General features: G+C 52.2%; 1 protein-coding gene across 5 annotated transcripts in view; it reads left to right on the plus strand.

The window, feature by feature from the left end:
• HSPA12A (heat shock protein family A (Hsp70) member 12A) overlaps nt 1-17723 on the plus strand; it is a 145523-nt gene that overhangs the window by 120255 nt on the left and 7545 nt on the right. For 4 of the 5 annotated variants that reach the window (XM_012774768.2, XM_012774787.2, XM_012774777.2 and 1 more), the window contains 6 exons: nt 1-105; nt 4782-4898; nt 11835-12006; nt 15622-15708; nt 16244-16348; nt 17093-17351. In XM_012774768.2, the coding sequence (XP_012630222.1) occupies nt 1-105; nt 4782-4898; nt 11835-12006; nt 15622-15708; nt 16244-16348; nt 17093-17351 (845 nt within the window). The remainder of the gene's footprint in view (nt 106-4781; nt 4899-11834; nt 12007-15621; nt 15709-16243; nt 16349-17092; nt 17352-17723) is intronic. The other variant, XM_076009760.1, reaches the window with a different exon arrangement.

A 17723-nucleotide genomic window follows, 5' to 3' on the forward strand; every position in this document is an offset into this window, starting at 1 on the left:
GACCTCACCATGGATACAGACCTGACGGCAGCAAACAGCAAGAAAGTCAAAGCTCTTGAAATCTTTGCTTATGCCCTGCAGTACTTTAAGGAGCAGGCGCTGAAGGTAGGACCGATGACAGAGGCCAGGCAGCTGTGTTAGGCGGTGGCACCCGTGCCAGCTCCATCCCTGGGGTGCTCCACCTGCCTATGAGGGTGGGAGCTGCAGCCGGGAGGGGGAGAGCGGGGGAAAGCGTGGGCTTGCAGTCAGAACGGCAGGGTGGGCCCTCACGTGCTGCTGGTGGGAATGCAAAAGGGCGTCGCTGCTTTGGAAAACAGTTTGGCAATTTCTCAAAAAGTTAAGCACAGAGTTACCATATGACCCAGTAATTCCACTGCTAGGTATATGCCCACATGGAATGAAAACACCTCCACACAAACACATGCAGTGTGCATAGCAACATTATTCATCACGACAAAAAGTGGAAACAACCCACATGTCTATCCTCGGAGGAATGGATAAACAAAACGTGGTCTAGGCCGGGCGCAGTGGCTCACGCCTGTAATCCTAACACTCTGAGAGGCCGAGGCAGGAGGATCCCTTGAGCTCAGGAGCTCGACACCACACTGAGCAAGCGTGAGGCCCCATCTCTACTAAAAACAGAAAGAAATTAGCTGGACAACTAAAAGTATAGAGAAAAACTTAGCTGGGCATGGTGGCGCATGCCTGTAGTCCCGGCCACTCGGGAGGCTGAGGCAGGAGGATCGCTTGAGCCCAGGAGTTTGAAGTTGCTGTGAGCTAGGCTGACTCTAGCCCAGGAAACAGGGTGAGACTCTGTCTCAAAAAAAAAAAAAAAAAAAAAAAAAAAAAAAAAAACCAAAAAGCTAAAAAACAACCATGGTCTATCCATGCAGAGCAATATTTATTATTCAGCTACAAGTACTGATGCATACCACCCCATGGCTAAACCGTGAAAATGCCACATGAAGGAACAAGCCAGACATAACAAGCTACATTTTATAGGTTCTATTTGTGTGAAATGTCCAGACCAGGCAAACCCCTAGAGACAGAAAGCAGGGCAGCAGTGCCAGGGGCTTCGGGAGTGAGGATGAGAGTTGGCTGCTGACAGGTATGGGCTTCTTCTGGGGATGAAGAAATTAGTGGGGTTGGTCGCACGACCTTGTGAATATACTAAAACCCACTGAACTGTACACTTTAAAGGGTGAATTTGATGGTATGTGAGTTATAACACAGTAAAAAAAACCAAAAAACCAGGAAACATACTTCACAGCTTTACAATCTCGGGCAGGATACTTAATCTCTGCCATGGCCACTTTCCTAACATGAAGAGTAGGGTGGGGAACTGCACCTTGTGGGTCCTTGGCTATTAAGTGAAGTACTGGACACGCAGTGCCTCCCTCACCAGGTAACCGCTTGGGAAATGGCGGCTGCGGTTTCTCCTCCTCCTCTTCCTCCTCCTCTGTGCCCCAGCAGACCCCATGGGAGAGGCTGGTGGTGGGAGCCCCCGTGGATGGTCCTTGCAAAGCTTTGTGATCATGACCGCCCAGAGCACCGAAAACTGCTGATCTCAAAGTGGGATCCAGCTGTCCACTCTGTGCGGCCGCCCACAGGCATGGGGACGAGTGGGTGGGAATCGGGTGACGCGTGGAGCTCTATCCAGGAAGAACTGGGCACTTCAGAAGCATTTGGTATTATGTGACTACTGGGAGGAATGTAGTGAATTCTAGAAATAGAGCCAGACTACTTTCGTCCATTCGAGTACCTTTTTTTGTTTTGTTTTTTTTTTTGAGTATCTTTGATGTGCCAGGTCCTAAATGAGCTCGGCCGTGTAGAATTCAACGCGGTCTGCAGGAGTGCGAGGTCAGGGTCCGGGCGAGGGGACTGTGGGTGTCGGTGGAGGCAGAGATTCTGTCCCGTGGGGCGCATCAGGGGAGGCTCCCTGGAGGAGCGGATGGGGGTGGGGGGCCCCCAGGCAGCAGCTAGAAGGGCGGGCGTTTCAAGCTGGTGGAACAGAATGGCACAAGATCAGCTCCGGGGAAAGAGGGCACAGCAAACAGCTGTGGGGAGAAAGTGTGGGTGGAAGAAGGGCAAGGCTGCGGGTAGAGCCAGAACACCGAGCTCAGGACAGGACCATACAGAGCCACGGATGCCACGCATAGGCACTTCTTCTTGGGGAATGGGGGCCATCAAAGGATTTCTGGTGGGGGAATGACGTGGCTACTGGGGCAGTATTGGAGTGTCATAGTCCGTTTGTGCTGCTGTCATGGAATACCACAGCCTGGGTATCTTTATAGATAAAGAACAGAAATTTATGTCTCACCGTTCTGGAGGCTGGGAAGTCCAAGATCAAGGTGCCAGCAGGTTTGGTGTCTGTTGAGGGCCTGGTCTTTGCTTCCAAGATGGAGCCTTGAACGCCGAGTCCTCTGGGAGGTGGGGGGGGAGGAGCGCTGTTCCGCACATGGGAGAGGAATGAAAGAGAGCGAGCTCACGCCTGTCAGCCCTTTTCAGAGCAGCGTCAATCCGTTTACCAGGGCAGGGCGTTCATGACCTAAACGCCTCCCGACACTGTTGCTCAGGGGAGTGTTTCCAACACCTGAATTCAGACCGGAGTGCAGAGCGGGAGACCCCAGCGGTCCCGAGAGCCTGCAGGGTGGGGGAGAGCCACGTGGAGCCACCAGACTCGGATCCTGAGGCTGTGTCTGAAGGGCGAAAGGGGGGCCCTGAGCCTCGGAGGGCCAGGGGGTCATTCGGGGAACATGAACAAGGATCACGACTACCAAGGAGAAAGAGTGGCTGGGATGGGAAGAAGTGGGTTCTGGAGAGCATCGTGCCCCCAGAAAGGGGAAGGAGAGGGTCCTAGGGGCAGAGCAGGGCTGGCATGTGTTCGGGAAGGTGGCACCAGCTGAAGGCACGAGCCCTGGGAGGCGCGCCGGGAGCTGGGGAGGGTTGGGCCCGTCATCCAGGCGGTGGAGAAGCAGAAGAGGAGGAGCACGCTGAGGTGGGCCTATGTCAGCCGAGGACCAAAGATCAAATGTCACAGAGGGTCAGGGCCAGTACCTGGGGGCCCAGGAGGCCACATGAGAGTGTGGAGGAGCCATGGGCACTCGGGAACATTGAGGACTGGAGAGAGTCCATGACATTGGCGTGTGTTTCAAGTTTGCCAGCAGGAAAGGAGTGCAGAAGGGGAGGGGGGAGGTGGAGGGAATGGCCCCAAAGGTCAAGCAGGGGCATGGGTGATTGTTTGTGAGCTCAGCTCAGCCAGAGAGGCTCCAGGTAACCTTCTAGCACCTTCCAGCTCCTCCCAGCAGGGCACATGCCACGAATAAATTCCAGGAGAAAGAGCTATGTGAGGCAACGGGTGGGAACTAGCACTTCACGGGGTGCTGGCTGGTAGTTGAGGGGCCAGCAGGTTCAGAGGGTGGAGGTTACTGCGCATTTGACAAGAATAGGCACAGGCAGAACGTCCACTCGAGTGGAACGTCTGAGCAGTCACGGAAATGAAGTGGCCCAGCCATTAGTGAAGGACAGTCAGTGAAAGTGCCGGATACACGAGACAGATAGTGTCAGCGCCTTTCCCTTCCAAGCTGTTCCCTACACACTGGGGGACAGACAGCTTCTCCAAACCCTCCGGACAGCCCAGGGAAGCCCGTCATTTGTCCTTCATGTTTTGAGCCTGTTTCCTTTTAAAGAGTTTACAGTCGGTTGCCTGGTAATTGGCATTGCGCTTAGGAGCCTTCCCTTTACCCCGCTCACCTGCGCTAGAAAGCCCAGAGATCTTTGGGCCAGACATTCCTCGTGCATTTTCATTTAATCTTGCCAATAATGCTAGTTTTATTGTCCCCATTTTACAGATAGGAACACTGAGTCCGAGAACTAGTCCAGCAACATAATTTTGTCTACATGGATCCAGTAGAAACCTCTGATGCTCCTGCCCATCCCATTTTCCACATGGGTTCTACCGATGTGGTTTAACATTAACCCAAAATTAAGGGCAGCATGGTTCTTGGTTAGTTCATGTCCATATTCTTCCCTTTCTGGCAGAACCTCCCCCCCCCCATATGCTGGGCTTGCATAAGGTAGATGACTCTGATGACAACTATGGCTACAACTGCCACCAGTTGTTAAGCATTACTGTGGGCTAGGCACTGTTCTAGATATGAGACCACAAGTAACAGTTTAGTTAAGACTTTGGCCTTTAGAGTCAAGATAGACCTGAGTGTGAGTGTAAATTTTGGCTCTGCCACTCTCTAGCTGCATGACGGTCAAAAGAGATATCTAAGTCTCAGTATTCCCATCTGTAGAAAATGGGCAGGATTATGATCCCTTCCTAACAGGATTCTTCAATGGGTTCATAGAGACAGGGTAAACAAAGTACTTAATAAGGTGGTCAACACACAAGCTCTCAGTAAATTAGCAACCCTCTCAACAACCTCATGAGCTAGGTATTATTATTCCCATTGTATAGATATGGAAACTGAGGCCTGAGATGTCATCACTTGTTCAAAGTCACATGAGTAGGAAGTGGCTGAAGGGATTTGCCTCTGATTTGCCTCTCTCCTGCCCACGGTTAGTTAGTGAGTGAAAGGAGCTAGATCTCCCTGCTTGCTAAATTTTCAGAAAGCAGATTCTTGCTCCCTGACGCTGGTAAGTTCAGGAGGCTGGGGAACAGACACCCCAGGAACTTGCAGCAGGAAGCCTGGGTTCTTGGCGAAGCCACAGGAGGCAGGCCCTCGCAAATGGTGGTGCCACTTGACCTCGTTGTTTATTTTCTTTGGCTTCAGGAGCTGAGTGACCAGGCAGGTTCGGAGTTCGAGAACTCTGATGTCAGATGGGTGATCACGGTGCCTGCCATCTGGAAACAGCCCGCCAAGCAGTTCATGAGACAAGCTGCCTACCAGGTGAGGGCAGGGGGCAGGGCAGGCATGGGCCAGAGGACAAGGACACTCTCGGTGGGGACTGAGCCCAGCTTAGGTACCTCCCAGCATTCACAGGCCGCCTCAGGAGGCAGCGAGGAGGGGCTGGGGGCCAAGGATCCTTCTCATCCCTCAGCTTCCTCCTGGGGGAGAAACAGGGCCCAGTCCAGCAAACGACAGAGCTGGGCTCGGTTCTCTTCCTGGCTTTGTACGCTTCCAGGTCATGTTTCCACTGTGGACTCTGTTGCCCAAAATGACATCTCTCCACACACCCTCAGGGCCTCCAGCTCTCACGTGCTGTTTGCAGACCACTTGTGCCAGCACGGGCTTCCGTGAAGGCCTAACTTCAAGGCAGGAAGGGCTGGCCGTGCTCACTGCTGTTCTGGTCCCCAGGCCAGAGCTGGCTCCTGCTGTGCTTAAAGCCCTGGGTTTATGAAAACCCACCCCTGGGGCCTGGGTCCCCCCCACCCCCCGTGTGTTGAGAGTCAGTTTTCTGAGTTTTCACCTGAGGCTGGGCTGTGGCAAGTCACCAAGGTAATAGCTGTCCCCTTGTCCCTGCCACCCCTCTCAGGAGGCGTCCTGTCCACCTTTCCCAGGGGCACCGCTCCGATGTTGAGTGTGTGGTTACATGTGTGAGCCAAACACCCATGGAAACAGCCTTGAGCTCCAGAGTATAGTAAAATGGCCCCGGGAAACTTCATGTCGTGAATTTATTCCGCGCTCACTCGGGCCTGACTCCTCGCTGCCCACAGAGTGCAGCCGGCGCACGGTCAAGGGTGGGGTGTCCCCTCCCCCCATTCTCCCCTTCCCGGGCAGTTTCCCCTGCTCTCCCCTTCCTCTGCGCAGCGTGAGAATCCAGCTCAGTGGATGCATCTGCCAAAAATAGATTTGTTTTTGTGAGGACGAAGGAAGAGGGTGGAAGTTCCAGAAAGAGGCAAGTTCTTTTAAAAAGGAAGGAAAGAAAATGCAGCGTAGCCGTTCACGGAAGCCCTGGGCATCGCGGAGCCTTTCTGTAGCGTCAGCCTCCAGGCCGTGTCCACAGACGGGACAGGGCTGCCCAGGAGACGCTGCCCAGCGTCCTGCGTGTTTCCCAGGGAGGATATTCAAGGTTCATGGTTTGGACTTTCCTTTCCCCGCCCACAGGAAGACCTCAGCAACAAAGGCGTGACCTGTAGAAGGGTCAATTCTTATTTTTAGCCTGAAAAGGAAAGAGGTGCAGAGACTAGTACATTTGTCAAGGCTGTTGGAGCCCCAGGCTGGCTCCTGCAAGGACTGTCTCCCTGAGCCGGTGGGATAGGAGGGGTGGGCCCCTCACACTAGGCGGTCTGAGCAGGGAACCAGGCAGAGGAGGTATGGACGTGGGGAATTTGCCTTCCGAAGCCCACAGACAACACTGCAGACAGGGACTGTCTTTTTCATGCTGGGTAACTTGGGTACAGTGTTTCTGCAGCTTAACTTTTGATGCTTTGTAATTCTGATTTGACACTTGTGTTACATTAACAGTGAGTGAGTGGATTTTGGCCAGGTGCAGTGGCTCAGGCCTATAGTTCTAGCACTCTGGGAGGCCGAGGTGAGCAGATCGCTCAAGGTCAGGAGTTCAAAACCAGCCTGAGCAAGAGCAGGACCCCATCTCTACTAAAATAGAAAGAAATTAATTGGCCAACTAAAGATATATAGAAAAAATTAGCCAGGCATGGTGGTGCATGTCTGTAGTCCTAGCTACTTGGGAGGCTGAGGCAGTAGGATCACTTGAGCCCAGGAGATTGAGGTTGCTGTGAGCTAGGCTGACGCCCACGGCACTCACTCTAGCCTAGCCAAAAAAGTGAGACTCTGTCTCAAAACAAAAAAAAACACAAAGAAAAAAACAGTAATTGGATTTAAAAATGGCAGCAACCATTCAGCTATCCTTTGTTCATTCATTCATTCATTGAACAAACCTATACTGGCGGCTTTCTGTGTGCCAGGACTGTAGTAGGCAGTGGGTTCTATACCTGACCAAGGCAGGGCCCCGCTCTTGGGCTGCTCACAGCTGAGGGGGTGGTTCACTGAAGCCTTTCATACTTCTGGGTTAGGGACAGGGGTATATTAGTGGCACAGTTGCTTTGTGGACTTCTCTGTAGTCTCTTCAGCCTGTCTTCTAGAAGAGTCCTAGGATGGAGTTGAAATGAAGCTTGTGACTCTGTGGCCCAAATTAACATCTCTCCACTCTCCCTCCCCACCCCTTATTATTACACTGAATAAAAAAGATATGTACCTGTGATGGTTAATTTTACATGTCAACTTGACTGGGCCATCGAGTACCCAGATATATGGTCAAACATTATTCTAGGTGTTCCTGTGAGGGTATTTTTGGATGAGTTGAACATTTAAGTAGATAGATTGGGTACAGCAGATTGCCCTCCCTGACAAGGGTGGGCCTGAACCCATCGGTTGAAGCCCGAATAGAGCAAAAGGCTGATCTTCCCCTGAAAAAGGGAATTCTCCCTATAGACTGCCTTTGAGATGGGACATTGTTATTTTTCTCCTGCCTTCAGACTCGAACAACATTGGCTCTTCCTGGGTCTGCAGCCTGCCTGCTTTTGACAGGAATTGTACCATCAGGTCTCCTGAGTCTCCAGCCTGCTGACTGCAGATCTTGGGATTTGTCAGTCTCCATCATTGCACAAGCCAAGTCCTTATAATAGAGAGAGAGACAGAGAGAGAGGTGGGGGAGGGAGGGAGGGAGGGTAAGAAAAGAAAAGAAAAGAAAAGAAAGAAAGAAAGAAAGAAAGAAAGAAAGAAAGAAAGAAAGAAAGAAAGAAAGAGGAAGGGAGAGATCTCTATTGGTTCTGTTTCTTGGGGAACCCTGACCAATACAGTACCTGACCACAAAATATAGCTCTCAGCCCAGTAGCTCTGAGCATGCTCACCAGGCATCCATCTGTGTAAAAGGCGTTTGATCAGGTGGGTATTTGTTTGCTTCTACAAGGTGGTGGCTGCCCACCGACCCTGCCACCCAAAGTGCGTCCCATTGGCTGACTTCAGGGAGAAGAGCGGGAAGAATGAGGTAGAATGGGTGGTCTTACATCATCGGGGCAGTTGAGAAACTGGTCACATCCACTCTGTTTGCATGGGAAAAACTGAGCCCTCCTCCCAGGCTTAGCAGAGGCCTCCTGAGCACAAGTTTGTGGCATAGTCACGTGGGGGCTGACATTCAGCCTCCCACCTGCCAGGTGGAGGTGAAAGAGGCTTGGAAGCCGGGCTGGGAGCTGATGCTCTGGGTGGCATCTTCCGTCATGAGGAGCGGGTCTGGAGTTCTGGGGCCTCCGCTCAGACAGTCTATGACTCGCTGACCACAAGGGCTGCAAAGCAGGGTAGACAGAAGGATAGACAGGGTAGACAGTTTCCCCTGTGAAACTCCCCAAACTCATCTTGTGCCAAGTGCTGTTGAAGAAAGGGGTTAAATCTCTATCTTTTACAATTCACAGACTCAGGGCACCTTCAGGCCCTTTAAGAGCGTTCAGTGGAAAGATGGTAGCAGAAAGAACACCTGATCCCTCTTCTAAGGTCTTCAGAGAAGTCCTAGCACTGGAAGATAGTTCCACTGAGTCTGGGGTGGGGGAATCGTGGGTAGGAAGGACATAGTGCAGTTTATTTCTAAAGGCATTTTGCCTAAAATGTGCAACTCTGGTAGGTTCCAGAAACCTGTTAAATCCATGATGCTCCCATATGTATGATGATCTCATCTCACATGGAGACGCAGCTAGCATTTGCCTCCCTTTCCGAACAAGCTGCAGTGAAAAATGACCACCAGGAAACGCTGCACAACCCCAGAAGTGGCGCAGCTGTGGCCCCTTTGCAGGCTGACGCCCGGCCAGCAGAGCACTTAACTGGCCTGGCCATTTGTTCTCAGCTGTGGACACAGTCCCTTGGCAGATCTTCCTGGCTGGCTGCAGGGCTAAGGAGCAGAGCAGTCGGGTAAACACCACTTCCTCACTTCCTCGGGCTCCCTGAGTGTGGTTTTCTCACCTGCTTCTCCTGCCTGGAGCTGCGATCACAGAGGAAGGCTCCAAAAAGCTACTACGATGGTTCTCCTGCTGCTCAGATTCTTGTGTGTGCGTGTGTGTCAAATAGGGTAGCATGCTCGTGGTTCAGACACTCTCTCTTTGTAGAATTCCCAGGCCACATCTGCGGAATGCTAGCGTTCAGTTCAGCAGGGACACGGGCCAGGAAACTGCAGGATAAGGCCGCCGGAGGAATGCCGGGCTCGCTCGCTCAGCCGCTGTCTCCCGAGCACCTCCTACGTGCTAGGGGCAAAGAGGCCCAATGGCTGCACCTAGAAAACATACCGTCTTGCAAGGGGAGGCCACACATGTCTGCACTGTCTGTGAAGTTGGAGACAGAACATGTTAGGTGCCCCGCAGGGGCCCAGAGGAGGGAGAGCTCACATCGGAATAGGAGCTGTGAGGTGCCAGCTCCGAAGGCAGAAGTAGTAAAGGCGGAGAGAATGTTCTTCTGCTCCAGTTGCCTCTGGCCTGATCCCAGGCAAATGGCCCCACGGGTCTCCTGACGGCTGCCAGGCAGAGGGCTCCTGTCGAGGGTGACCGCAAGTGTTCATGCAGAAGCAAAGGCGGCACTTCCGGGCACCGGGTCCTCCAGCCAAGGCATAGAGACGTCTGGGTTTGGGGAGTCTGGGCCACTTTTTAGCATTTCCTCCTTTTCTTGGAGTCCACAGCAGCTCTGGGACTTCTCTTCGGGAGGTCAGCTCTGCTCTGTGGGCTCCGTGGGAGTTTGCTGGTGGGACACGGCCCTGCGCTCTTGCTGGTGCTTTGTCCCGGGCCTCCCAGACACTGCCGGGCCCCTCTCTGACTTTGCCTTCTCCTCCCCTCTGGAGTGGGGCCCTCCTCACCCCCACTCCTCACTTGCATCCTCTCCTGGGACAGCGGGAACCTCCTATGGAAATTAGAAACAGTAAAGCTTTGGCTTCGGGCCAGGCCAGCCCAGCTGGGGAGGGACAGACGAAGCTGTCGGGGGCAGACTCTGGTCAGCTTGAGTGTTTCTTACACAGCCAGCTCAGGATGTGGGAGCGCCCGGCGGGGTGTGTGTGTGTGACTGTTTTGCTGGATTGGCAGTCACACACCAGGCACTTGGACACCCGCGAGTCACAGAATTTTACTCAAGGCTCTCCACTCCCCTGGACTTCTTGATTGGATTTTCCATGTAAAGATTCCCCGTGTATGTCAGAGTTCCCGCTCAGAGCTTCAGGGAAGATGTGGGTAGAGGAGCGATGAAACTTGTTTGCCACAGCCTGGGCCCAGCCCCAGCGACTGGAGTTGCTAAGAGCAGGAGAGCCGGGAGTGAATGAGAGAGACCTGAGCTTTGCCCCATAGTGGTTGGGTACCTTGAACAAGACTGTGCTGGTTTTGGCACTGAATGGCTTACATCCCAGGAAATCCCTCTATCCTGGGCAAACCGGGACAGTGGGTCACCCTACCTCTCTGGGCCTTGGTGTCTTCCTACATAAAGTGAAGGAGTGAGACAAAGGGCCCTGAGGGTCCTTTCCATTCCTAATATGCCAGACTGAATCCCTCTCCCCTCCTTGCCCAATGATCAGGCCTCCTAAGCCCCTCTGCCTAGGACTCTAGGCTGGCTCCTTCGGTGAGAGGTTGTGTGTATGTGACATTAGAAGACCTTCTGTACCTGGTCTACAGGAAGAATCACTGAACATCAAGGGTCTGGTATAGAACTTGGATGGGGGACTCCTCCCAAAGAAGGGGCACGAAGGCAGCATCCCAAGATTCTCCAAGAAGTGGCAAAAAAACCCCAGCAAGCACACTGGTGGCAGGAGTGAAGTGTGCTTCTGTCTTCCCTTGTGCTGGTGACCAAGGAAACCCCGTGCACCTGCGTAGCTCCCAGAAGCAAGTGAGACATGAGACCTGCTCCAGCTCAAGAGCATGGGAGGAGGGCAGGGCCTGGTTAGAGGTCAAGCCAGGTCAAGCTTGTTTAGCTGAGCATCCTCAGAAGGTGGTCCCTGGGCCTCCTGGGCTGACCCTTCTCCAGGCCCAGATGGGCTGTGCCTGGGACACATCAGATGTCACAGAGCATTCTGCCTGCTGCAGGTCAAGGTCCCAAATGTTTGTAGATGGAAGCCAGAGATGGGCACTTGGGGACTGGATTGTTAAAGGGATATTTATTATTATATGTGATAGAACATGTATACTAGAAACTATTAAAGGGTAAAGGCTTTGAATAAGATACCTCCTGGCTGAATTTCAACCCACACTGTAGAAAAGGGACTACATGGGATTCCACGAGTGGCTTCCTCCTGGAGTTGCTGTTCATACATCACTCCCAGCAGGCAGATAGCCCTCTTAGAGCTCTGGAGAGAGCAGGTCAGATTCCCATACAGCAAAATCAAATGCTGTCTAGCTGAGCTCCGGCGGGCACCCATTTGTTTCCAAGGCCACAAGAGATTGGGGTTGGCTCCGACTTGGTCAGGCCGTGTGTGGCCCATTGTAACTGGGGACAGATCATCTGCCTTCCATCCTGTAATGGAAAGTTTTGGGGCCTTTGCAACTCTGTCCCTCCACCACTCAAGTGTTGAACCCCATCTGGACCCCACAGTCCATGTTCTCCTTGCCCCCTCATGCCTCTCAGTTCTGGGCCAAGCAAGCCCCAAGTGCAAGAGGCCCCATGGCCGGAGAGCCTGGCATTTCCCAAGGGTCCTTGTACATTTTCTTTGGCCACCCTGAGATGTTTGGGTTCCTGGCTTGGGGCCCAAGCATCCCTGACGTCAAGTTCTGCTGAGGACTGTGTAGGGAATGTCCCACCAAAGCAGAGCCTGCGTGTGCCCCTCCTTATGGATGGTAGTCCAGGCGTGGGTGTCCTCTGAGCAGACCTGCCCGGGAGCCCCGGGTCCCAGCCTCTGCTTTTGTCTTCCAGGCAGGCCTGGCCTCCCCGGAGAACTCGGACCAGCTCATCATTGCCTTGGAGCCCGAGGCGGCCTCCATCTACTGCCGGAAGCTGCGGCTGCACCAGATGATCGAGCTGAGTGGCAAGACGGCCGTCAATGGGTACAGCGGCAGGGACACAGTAGGAGCTGGGTTTGCACAGGGTACCTCTGCTCTCTCTCTCCGCTCCTGCTCCCTCCCCCACCTGACCCCTGGGTGTCTCTCCGCCTCTGATGACTTGAAAGGCAATTGGTGCTGTAATGAAGAGTCAAGATACTGCAGGAAGAGGTTGGCTTTCAGCACCTCTGTGCTCAGCCCCCATGCCTGGCCCCCAGGGGACCCATAAACTAAGCAATGTTACCCTGGTTCATCACCCACCAAGTGCCTGGGGGTGGGGGGAACGGCCTTCAGGAGACTTCTCTCCAAGGACCTGAGGGGGTAGCCTGAGAGCAGTTCTTAGCCTTGAATTTTACTAGGCTCTTAATCTTTCCTGTCTATTAACTGATTCTTAATCTAATCCCATTCGCCTGTTATTAATTCTTCCATTAAGACTGTTGATTTATTGCTGACTCACTCATTGGGGCCACTTCATGTGTGATGAGCTCATTGTGTGTTTTAGCTGAGAGCTGAAAATGCAGATGAACCGGGCTGACTTTTCCTGACCCGGGTGATGCTCATTTAGCTGTGGGAGGGGCACTGTGTAGGGAGACCCAGGATGAGGACTTTAAAGAGCTTTTCCTCTTAAGTAGTTACCTGCATGCAAGCTCATCACAGTCTTGGTCACAGAACTTGGTTCCCCAGTATCCAGGGCTCTGTGGGTCTGTCCAGGGCTATAGGGTTTACAGACACAGTAGGTCAGGGTCAAAGCACCCACGTGGGCATGGGCGCGGATGGGAGTGCTGTCCGGGTGGCGCCGGGCACCGCAGCCCTGGGTGCTGTCTGTGCTCCACGTTCTGTTCCCAGGTGGAGGCCCTGAGGGTAAACACCCACCTGTCACCCATGGCCCCCTGGAAGGCAGGCCTAGGAAGAAGAGAGGGAAGACATCAGTGAAAACTGTTGCCAAGTTGTCCCTGCCACAGTTTGTTCCGAAAGTTTTCTTTGGTCCTCATGCCCAGAGCCTGTCTCTGCACTGGCGAGGCACTGGGCCAGGCTCACCCTGAGCAGGTGTACATCCTTGCCCAGAGGGTACCGGGCCGTCTCCTCCAGGCAGGTTTCTCCTCCTCCTTTTCACAGGGGCCACTCTGCCCCAGAGGTCACCTCTCTGCATTTTAATCCTAAGATTTAGGAGTCTGTGAACCTTAGCCCCCAGGCAGTGGGGCTAGAAAAGATTCCCTTGTCACCTGGCGGCTGCCTCTGCCTGCCAGTGGCTGTTAGTGCCTTAGATCAGATTTACCTGGAATGAATGAAACCAGGTTTCCCTTGAAATCTGAGGGCTTGATTAGCCCTTTTCTACCCATGCTCGTCCTCCCCAAGCTAGCCTCACTGCTAACAGAGGCACTGATGTTTTAAATACTCAGCATGATATTTATTTAAATTTCTGTCTTCACTGTTTCCATTGGGAAAAAGAGGAATGATTGGGTTTCTACCTTACGTACTGATTCTTAGTTGTTCATAAACAGAAGTTCATGTCAGAATCAGCTAATTCTAGCATAGCTCTTTTCAACTGTTTGCAGATACACCGCTCACATTTGGAGGGGAGGGGGATCTGTTTTCGAATGATTGCCTTCCCTGAGAGCTCAGTGTTTGGTGTCCTTTCCTGTGACACATCATATCTGCCCCTACACTGCTCTGTGTCTGTGTCCTGTGACTCGTGGAATTTGCTGCTGTCTCCGTGTGCTCAGAGGGTCTTTTCGGATTTTGAAATCCTCGAACTGTTGGCCACCATGCCTCCGAGGGGCAGAGAGGCAGGGGCTCTGGTGTCAGCCTCACTTCACAACGAGAACATCCCTCCCATCAGGAGGCGGGGGCTGTCTGGGGCGAGCCTGGCAGAGCACTTAATCAGGAGCACCTGAGGTGGCTCGGATGGGCCTTTGTTATCAAGGCCCAGAGGACGCCGCTGGGGAGCGATGGAGCTGGTGCCAGCACAAGTTTTGCCATCACGATTATTTTACTTCTAAAGGGTTGAATGTGATCAATAAAGGATACATTTTTCACAATCTTGGGCTTAATTTGCCTGAAACATGGGCTCATTTGTTGAGAGCTCAGTACAAATTTTATTAGCCTCTCGCCACCGTGTTTTATGAATGCCATTTTTTCGTTAGCCATCCAGATGGTTTTAGAAAACCAAATGCCCATTATGAGGTCTGTCCCAAGTTCATTTGGTGCCAGTGCTGAGAACAGAAGAGAGGCCCAGAATTTGGGGGAGGCCTCCCAGGCCTGCAGGAACTCTTTAATTGGGAGACACCTCCCTCTTCACTGTGAACCAGGCCCTGAAGAACTCAGAGCTGGTGGCTGTTTGCCATTCCAATTCCCAGAGAAGAATGTTTTGTAAACACTGCGTTCTTTGCTGCATGAGACTAGCAGGTCAAAGGTGCTTTATTGGACAGTCAGCAACAGAGGGGTTTGTAGGGCAATTCAAAATCAGCAGCACCAGCTTAGGGACCAAAACGGGAGCAAGGTGTGAGGTAGGGGAGGGCAGGGCGCAGGGACAGCAGGGCCTACCCCTGTAGCATCAGGGCTGCTCTGTCACTCACAGTAGTCTCATCTGTCAGGCCTCCTATTGGGTGCTTTGTCTGCGTTCTCACCCACTATGTGCTGGCTGTCACCCTGGGGAAACATTGGAGAACCAGTCCCTGCTCTGCCCGCCAGGGACTTAGGCCAACTATTATTGTTCTGTCTTATGGGTGAGGAAACAGGCCCAGAGGGGTTAAGTGATTTGCCAGAACTCCCACCGTGGCTGTGTCCTGCTCCTCCCCAGGTACCCCTCGCAGCACCTTTCTCACGTCTAAACATTCCACAATGCTGCTCTGTCGTACCTCCCTGTGACCTGTTAAATCTCAGAGGCCTGAGGGTCTGTGGTCCTAGGGTTGATTTCAGGCTAGGAGGCAAGAGTCGTGGGAACTGCAAGTCCCTTAACCTCGCCTGACCTGGTTTCCTCCTGAACAGAAGGACAGTGATTTGTGCCCTGTCCGCCTCCCAGGCGTCCCGGCCACTCAGTACCCCACGCCGGGGCCGGAGCTGTGGACGGAAGCAGAGGTTGTCCCTCCGTGTTCGTGCAGAGAGCGGGGCGGGCTTTGCAGAGTGCGGAGCTTGTGGCGACGCGCCACCTTGTGGCGGACGCGCGTATCGGCCTCAACAGGGTCAGGAAATGGCCCCCAAGCCCTTATCTGGGATCCACATTAGGAAAACATACCCCGCATTCCTTGAATCAGACAAGGCTCCTTGATGTGAAATTGTTAAACCAGAGCACACTGCAGGCAGCTTGGCAGATAGCTTCCTCCCTGGGGCAGCAGAGCTGGGAAACCGGCCGATTTTATTAACCTGTTCCCCAAAAAATGTCACTGGGAGGAGGGAATTCCTGTCAGGGTGGGCTTTGTGGCGGGCACAGGCCAAAGCTGCCGAGGGGATGAATAGATGAAGGCCGGTGGAAATAGCTACTTCCTCCCAGAAGATCTGGCTCTGTGATTTCCTGACATTGTATTTATTTACTCATTTTGGTCAAGTGTCACTAATGTTCCATCCCTAAATCTCCTCATGCTATTGCCTCCACTGACTGCAGATGACTGTCCGCTTTTTCATGCTTTCTTACCCGTCGTCATTTTCTTTCTGTCGGCCACTAGCTAAGGAACACATACGGCGTAATCGGCAGAGTCGGACCTTTTTGGTGGAGAATGTCATAGGAGAAATCTGGTCCGAGCTGGAGGAAGGTAGCGTCCTTCAATGTCCTTTGCTCTTGCTGGATCTTTTTGTGCTGCTGGCAAAAAAGCATTCCCATTTGTCCCTTTTGCACTTTTGGAAAACGTTCAGAACCAGTGGGTTTTAAAGACCACTCACACAGGGAGAGCTGTTTGGGGAGCTATAATTTTGCATGTTGTAAAACCACGTGGACTCTTTGGAAGAAAGGTAGGACTTGGAACTCACCAGTTCCAGAATAAGTCTTGTGTTAAACAGCAGGTAATTCCAGGGCGCTGTTCACATGGCAGGAAGTTGCCCAATAGTATGTGCCGGGTACGCAGCACTGTGTGACTCCTAAAGATTCCCTCATCTGGGTTCTCCCTCATCCATGCCTAACCCGCCCTCCTGGGCAGATACGACTGCATTCTCTGTAGTCGTGAATGACTCCCCGTGCTGCAAAACCGTTGTACTAGTCACTTAGCTGGGCATACCTAATCATCACCTACCAGCTTGTTTCAAATGGGGTTGACCCACAGTCTGTGTAAAAGATGGCTGTTTTTGTGCCAGGTGACAAGTATGTGGTTGTGGACAGTGGCGGTGGCACCGTAGACCTGACAGTCCATCAGATACGGTTACCGGAGGGACACCTTAAGGAACTGTATAAAGCAACAGGTGAGCTGTTGGCTAATTTCTTCATACCTGAGCCATTTCCTGGCAGTTCTGTTTCACTTGTTTCCGGTCTCTCTCAGAGTTCCCTTCTCAATGCCACTAGCATGTGGGATCGTAGGCGGGAGAGGATACCAACGCCTGTTTGAAACTGGAAAGCAAAATGCAATTAGATGTTCTTTACAACACAAACCACCACGACTTGGGTTTTGGCATAAAGCAAGCCTGCTTTCTGAAAGTTCTGGAAGGACGTGATTGTAATTCAATGTTGCCTATGACATAGTGCTAAGGTCAGCTTTCTAGGGAGGTCTCAGGATATCTTGTCTTGCATGAAGATCTCCAACCCAAAGAACATGCTCTTTCTCTTTGGGGAGGGGGCTGATTAGTGGATCACACAGGGGCTAGATGAGGCTGATTTTCCAGACCCTGCCCCTGGATTTCTTGGGTGGGAATACCATAATGCTCCTCATTAGACAAAAATGTTTACTTTACTTAAAATGTAATTGATTTACAACAGATGGTTGAAGAGAAATTTCTGTAGGAAAAAGTTTCTCCATATGGAATGACAAGAAACTAAGGGTTTTGAAGTGTAAGTGAAAACTTAGAGCTGTAGTCTGCTTGCTCAGTGGGTCCAAGTTTGCCTCACTCTGTGCTTCAGAGATGGACAATGGGTAGGCCTGTTTCTCAGAGGTTGGATTCAGCTTCAGATGGTTTTTAACATCGTGGGTTCCCACTTTGTTCTCCACTCAGGCGGACCCTATGGATCCTTAGGAGTAGATTATGAATTTGAAAAACTTCTGTGTAAAATCTTTGGAGAGGATTTCATCGAACAATTCAAAATCAAACGGCCTGCTGCCTGGGTTGACTTAATGATTGCGTTTGAATCTCGCAAAAGAGCAGCTGCCCCAGACAGAACTAACCCCCTGAACATCACCCTGCCCTTCTCCTTCATTGACTACTACAAGAAGTTCCGTGGGCACAGCGTGGAGCACGCGCTTAGGAAAAGCAAGTGAGTTGGGTTTACCTTTGACTCAGGGCAGTCTCGGGTGGATTGTGTTGGTGGGAGAGAGGAAGGGGGTGTGGACTCTGGGTTCCAATCCTACACTCACGGTGTGACCTTGGGCAAGGGACTCAACTTCTCTATTCCACAGTTTTTTTAAATCTGGAAAATGGGGATAATAATTCCACTTACCGCAGAGGATTGTTGTGAGGATAGAATGAATTCATACACATTAGGTGCTTAGCACAGTGCATGGGACCTGGCAAGAATTATCCATGTGTTGGTTAAGAGTCACTAATAATATAAGCTTTATGGAAACAAGGAAGTTGAGTTTTGGCCACTTTTGCATGCACAGTGTCTAGAAGGGAACCTGGTATATAG

Source organism: Microcebus murinus, chromosome 14, assembly GCF_040939455.1.
Source record: "Microcebus murinus isolate Inina chromosome 14, M.murinus_Inina_mat1.0, whole genome shotgun sequence".
Classification (NCBI taxonomy): domain Eukaryota; kingdom Metazoa; phylum Chordata; class Mammalia; order Primates; family Cheirogaleidae; genus Microcebus; species Microcebus murinus.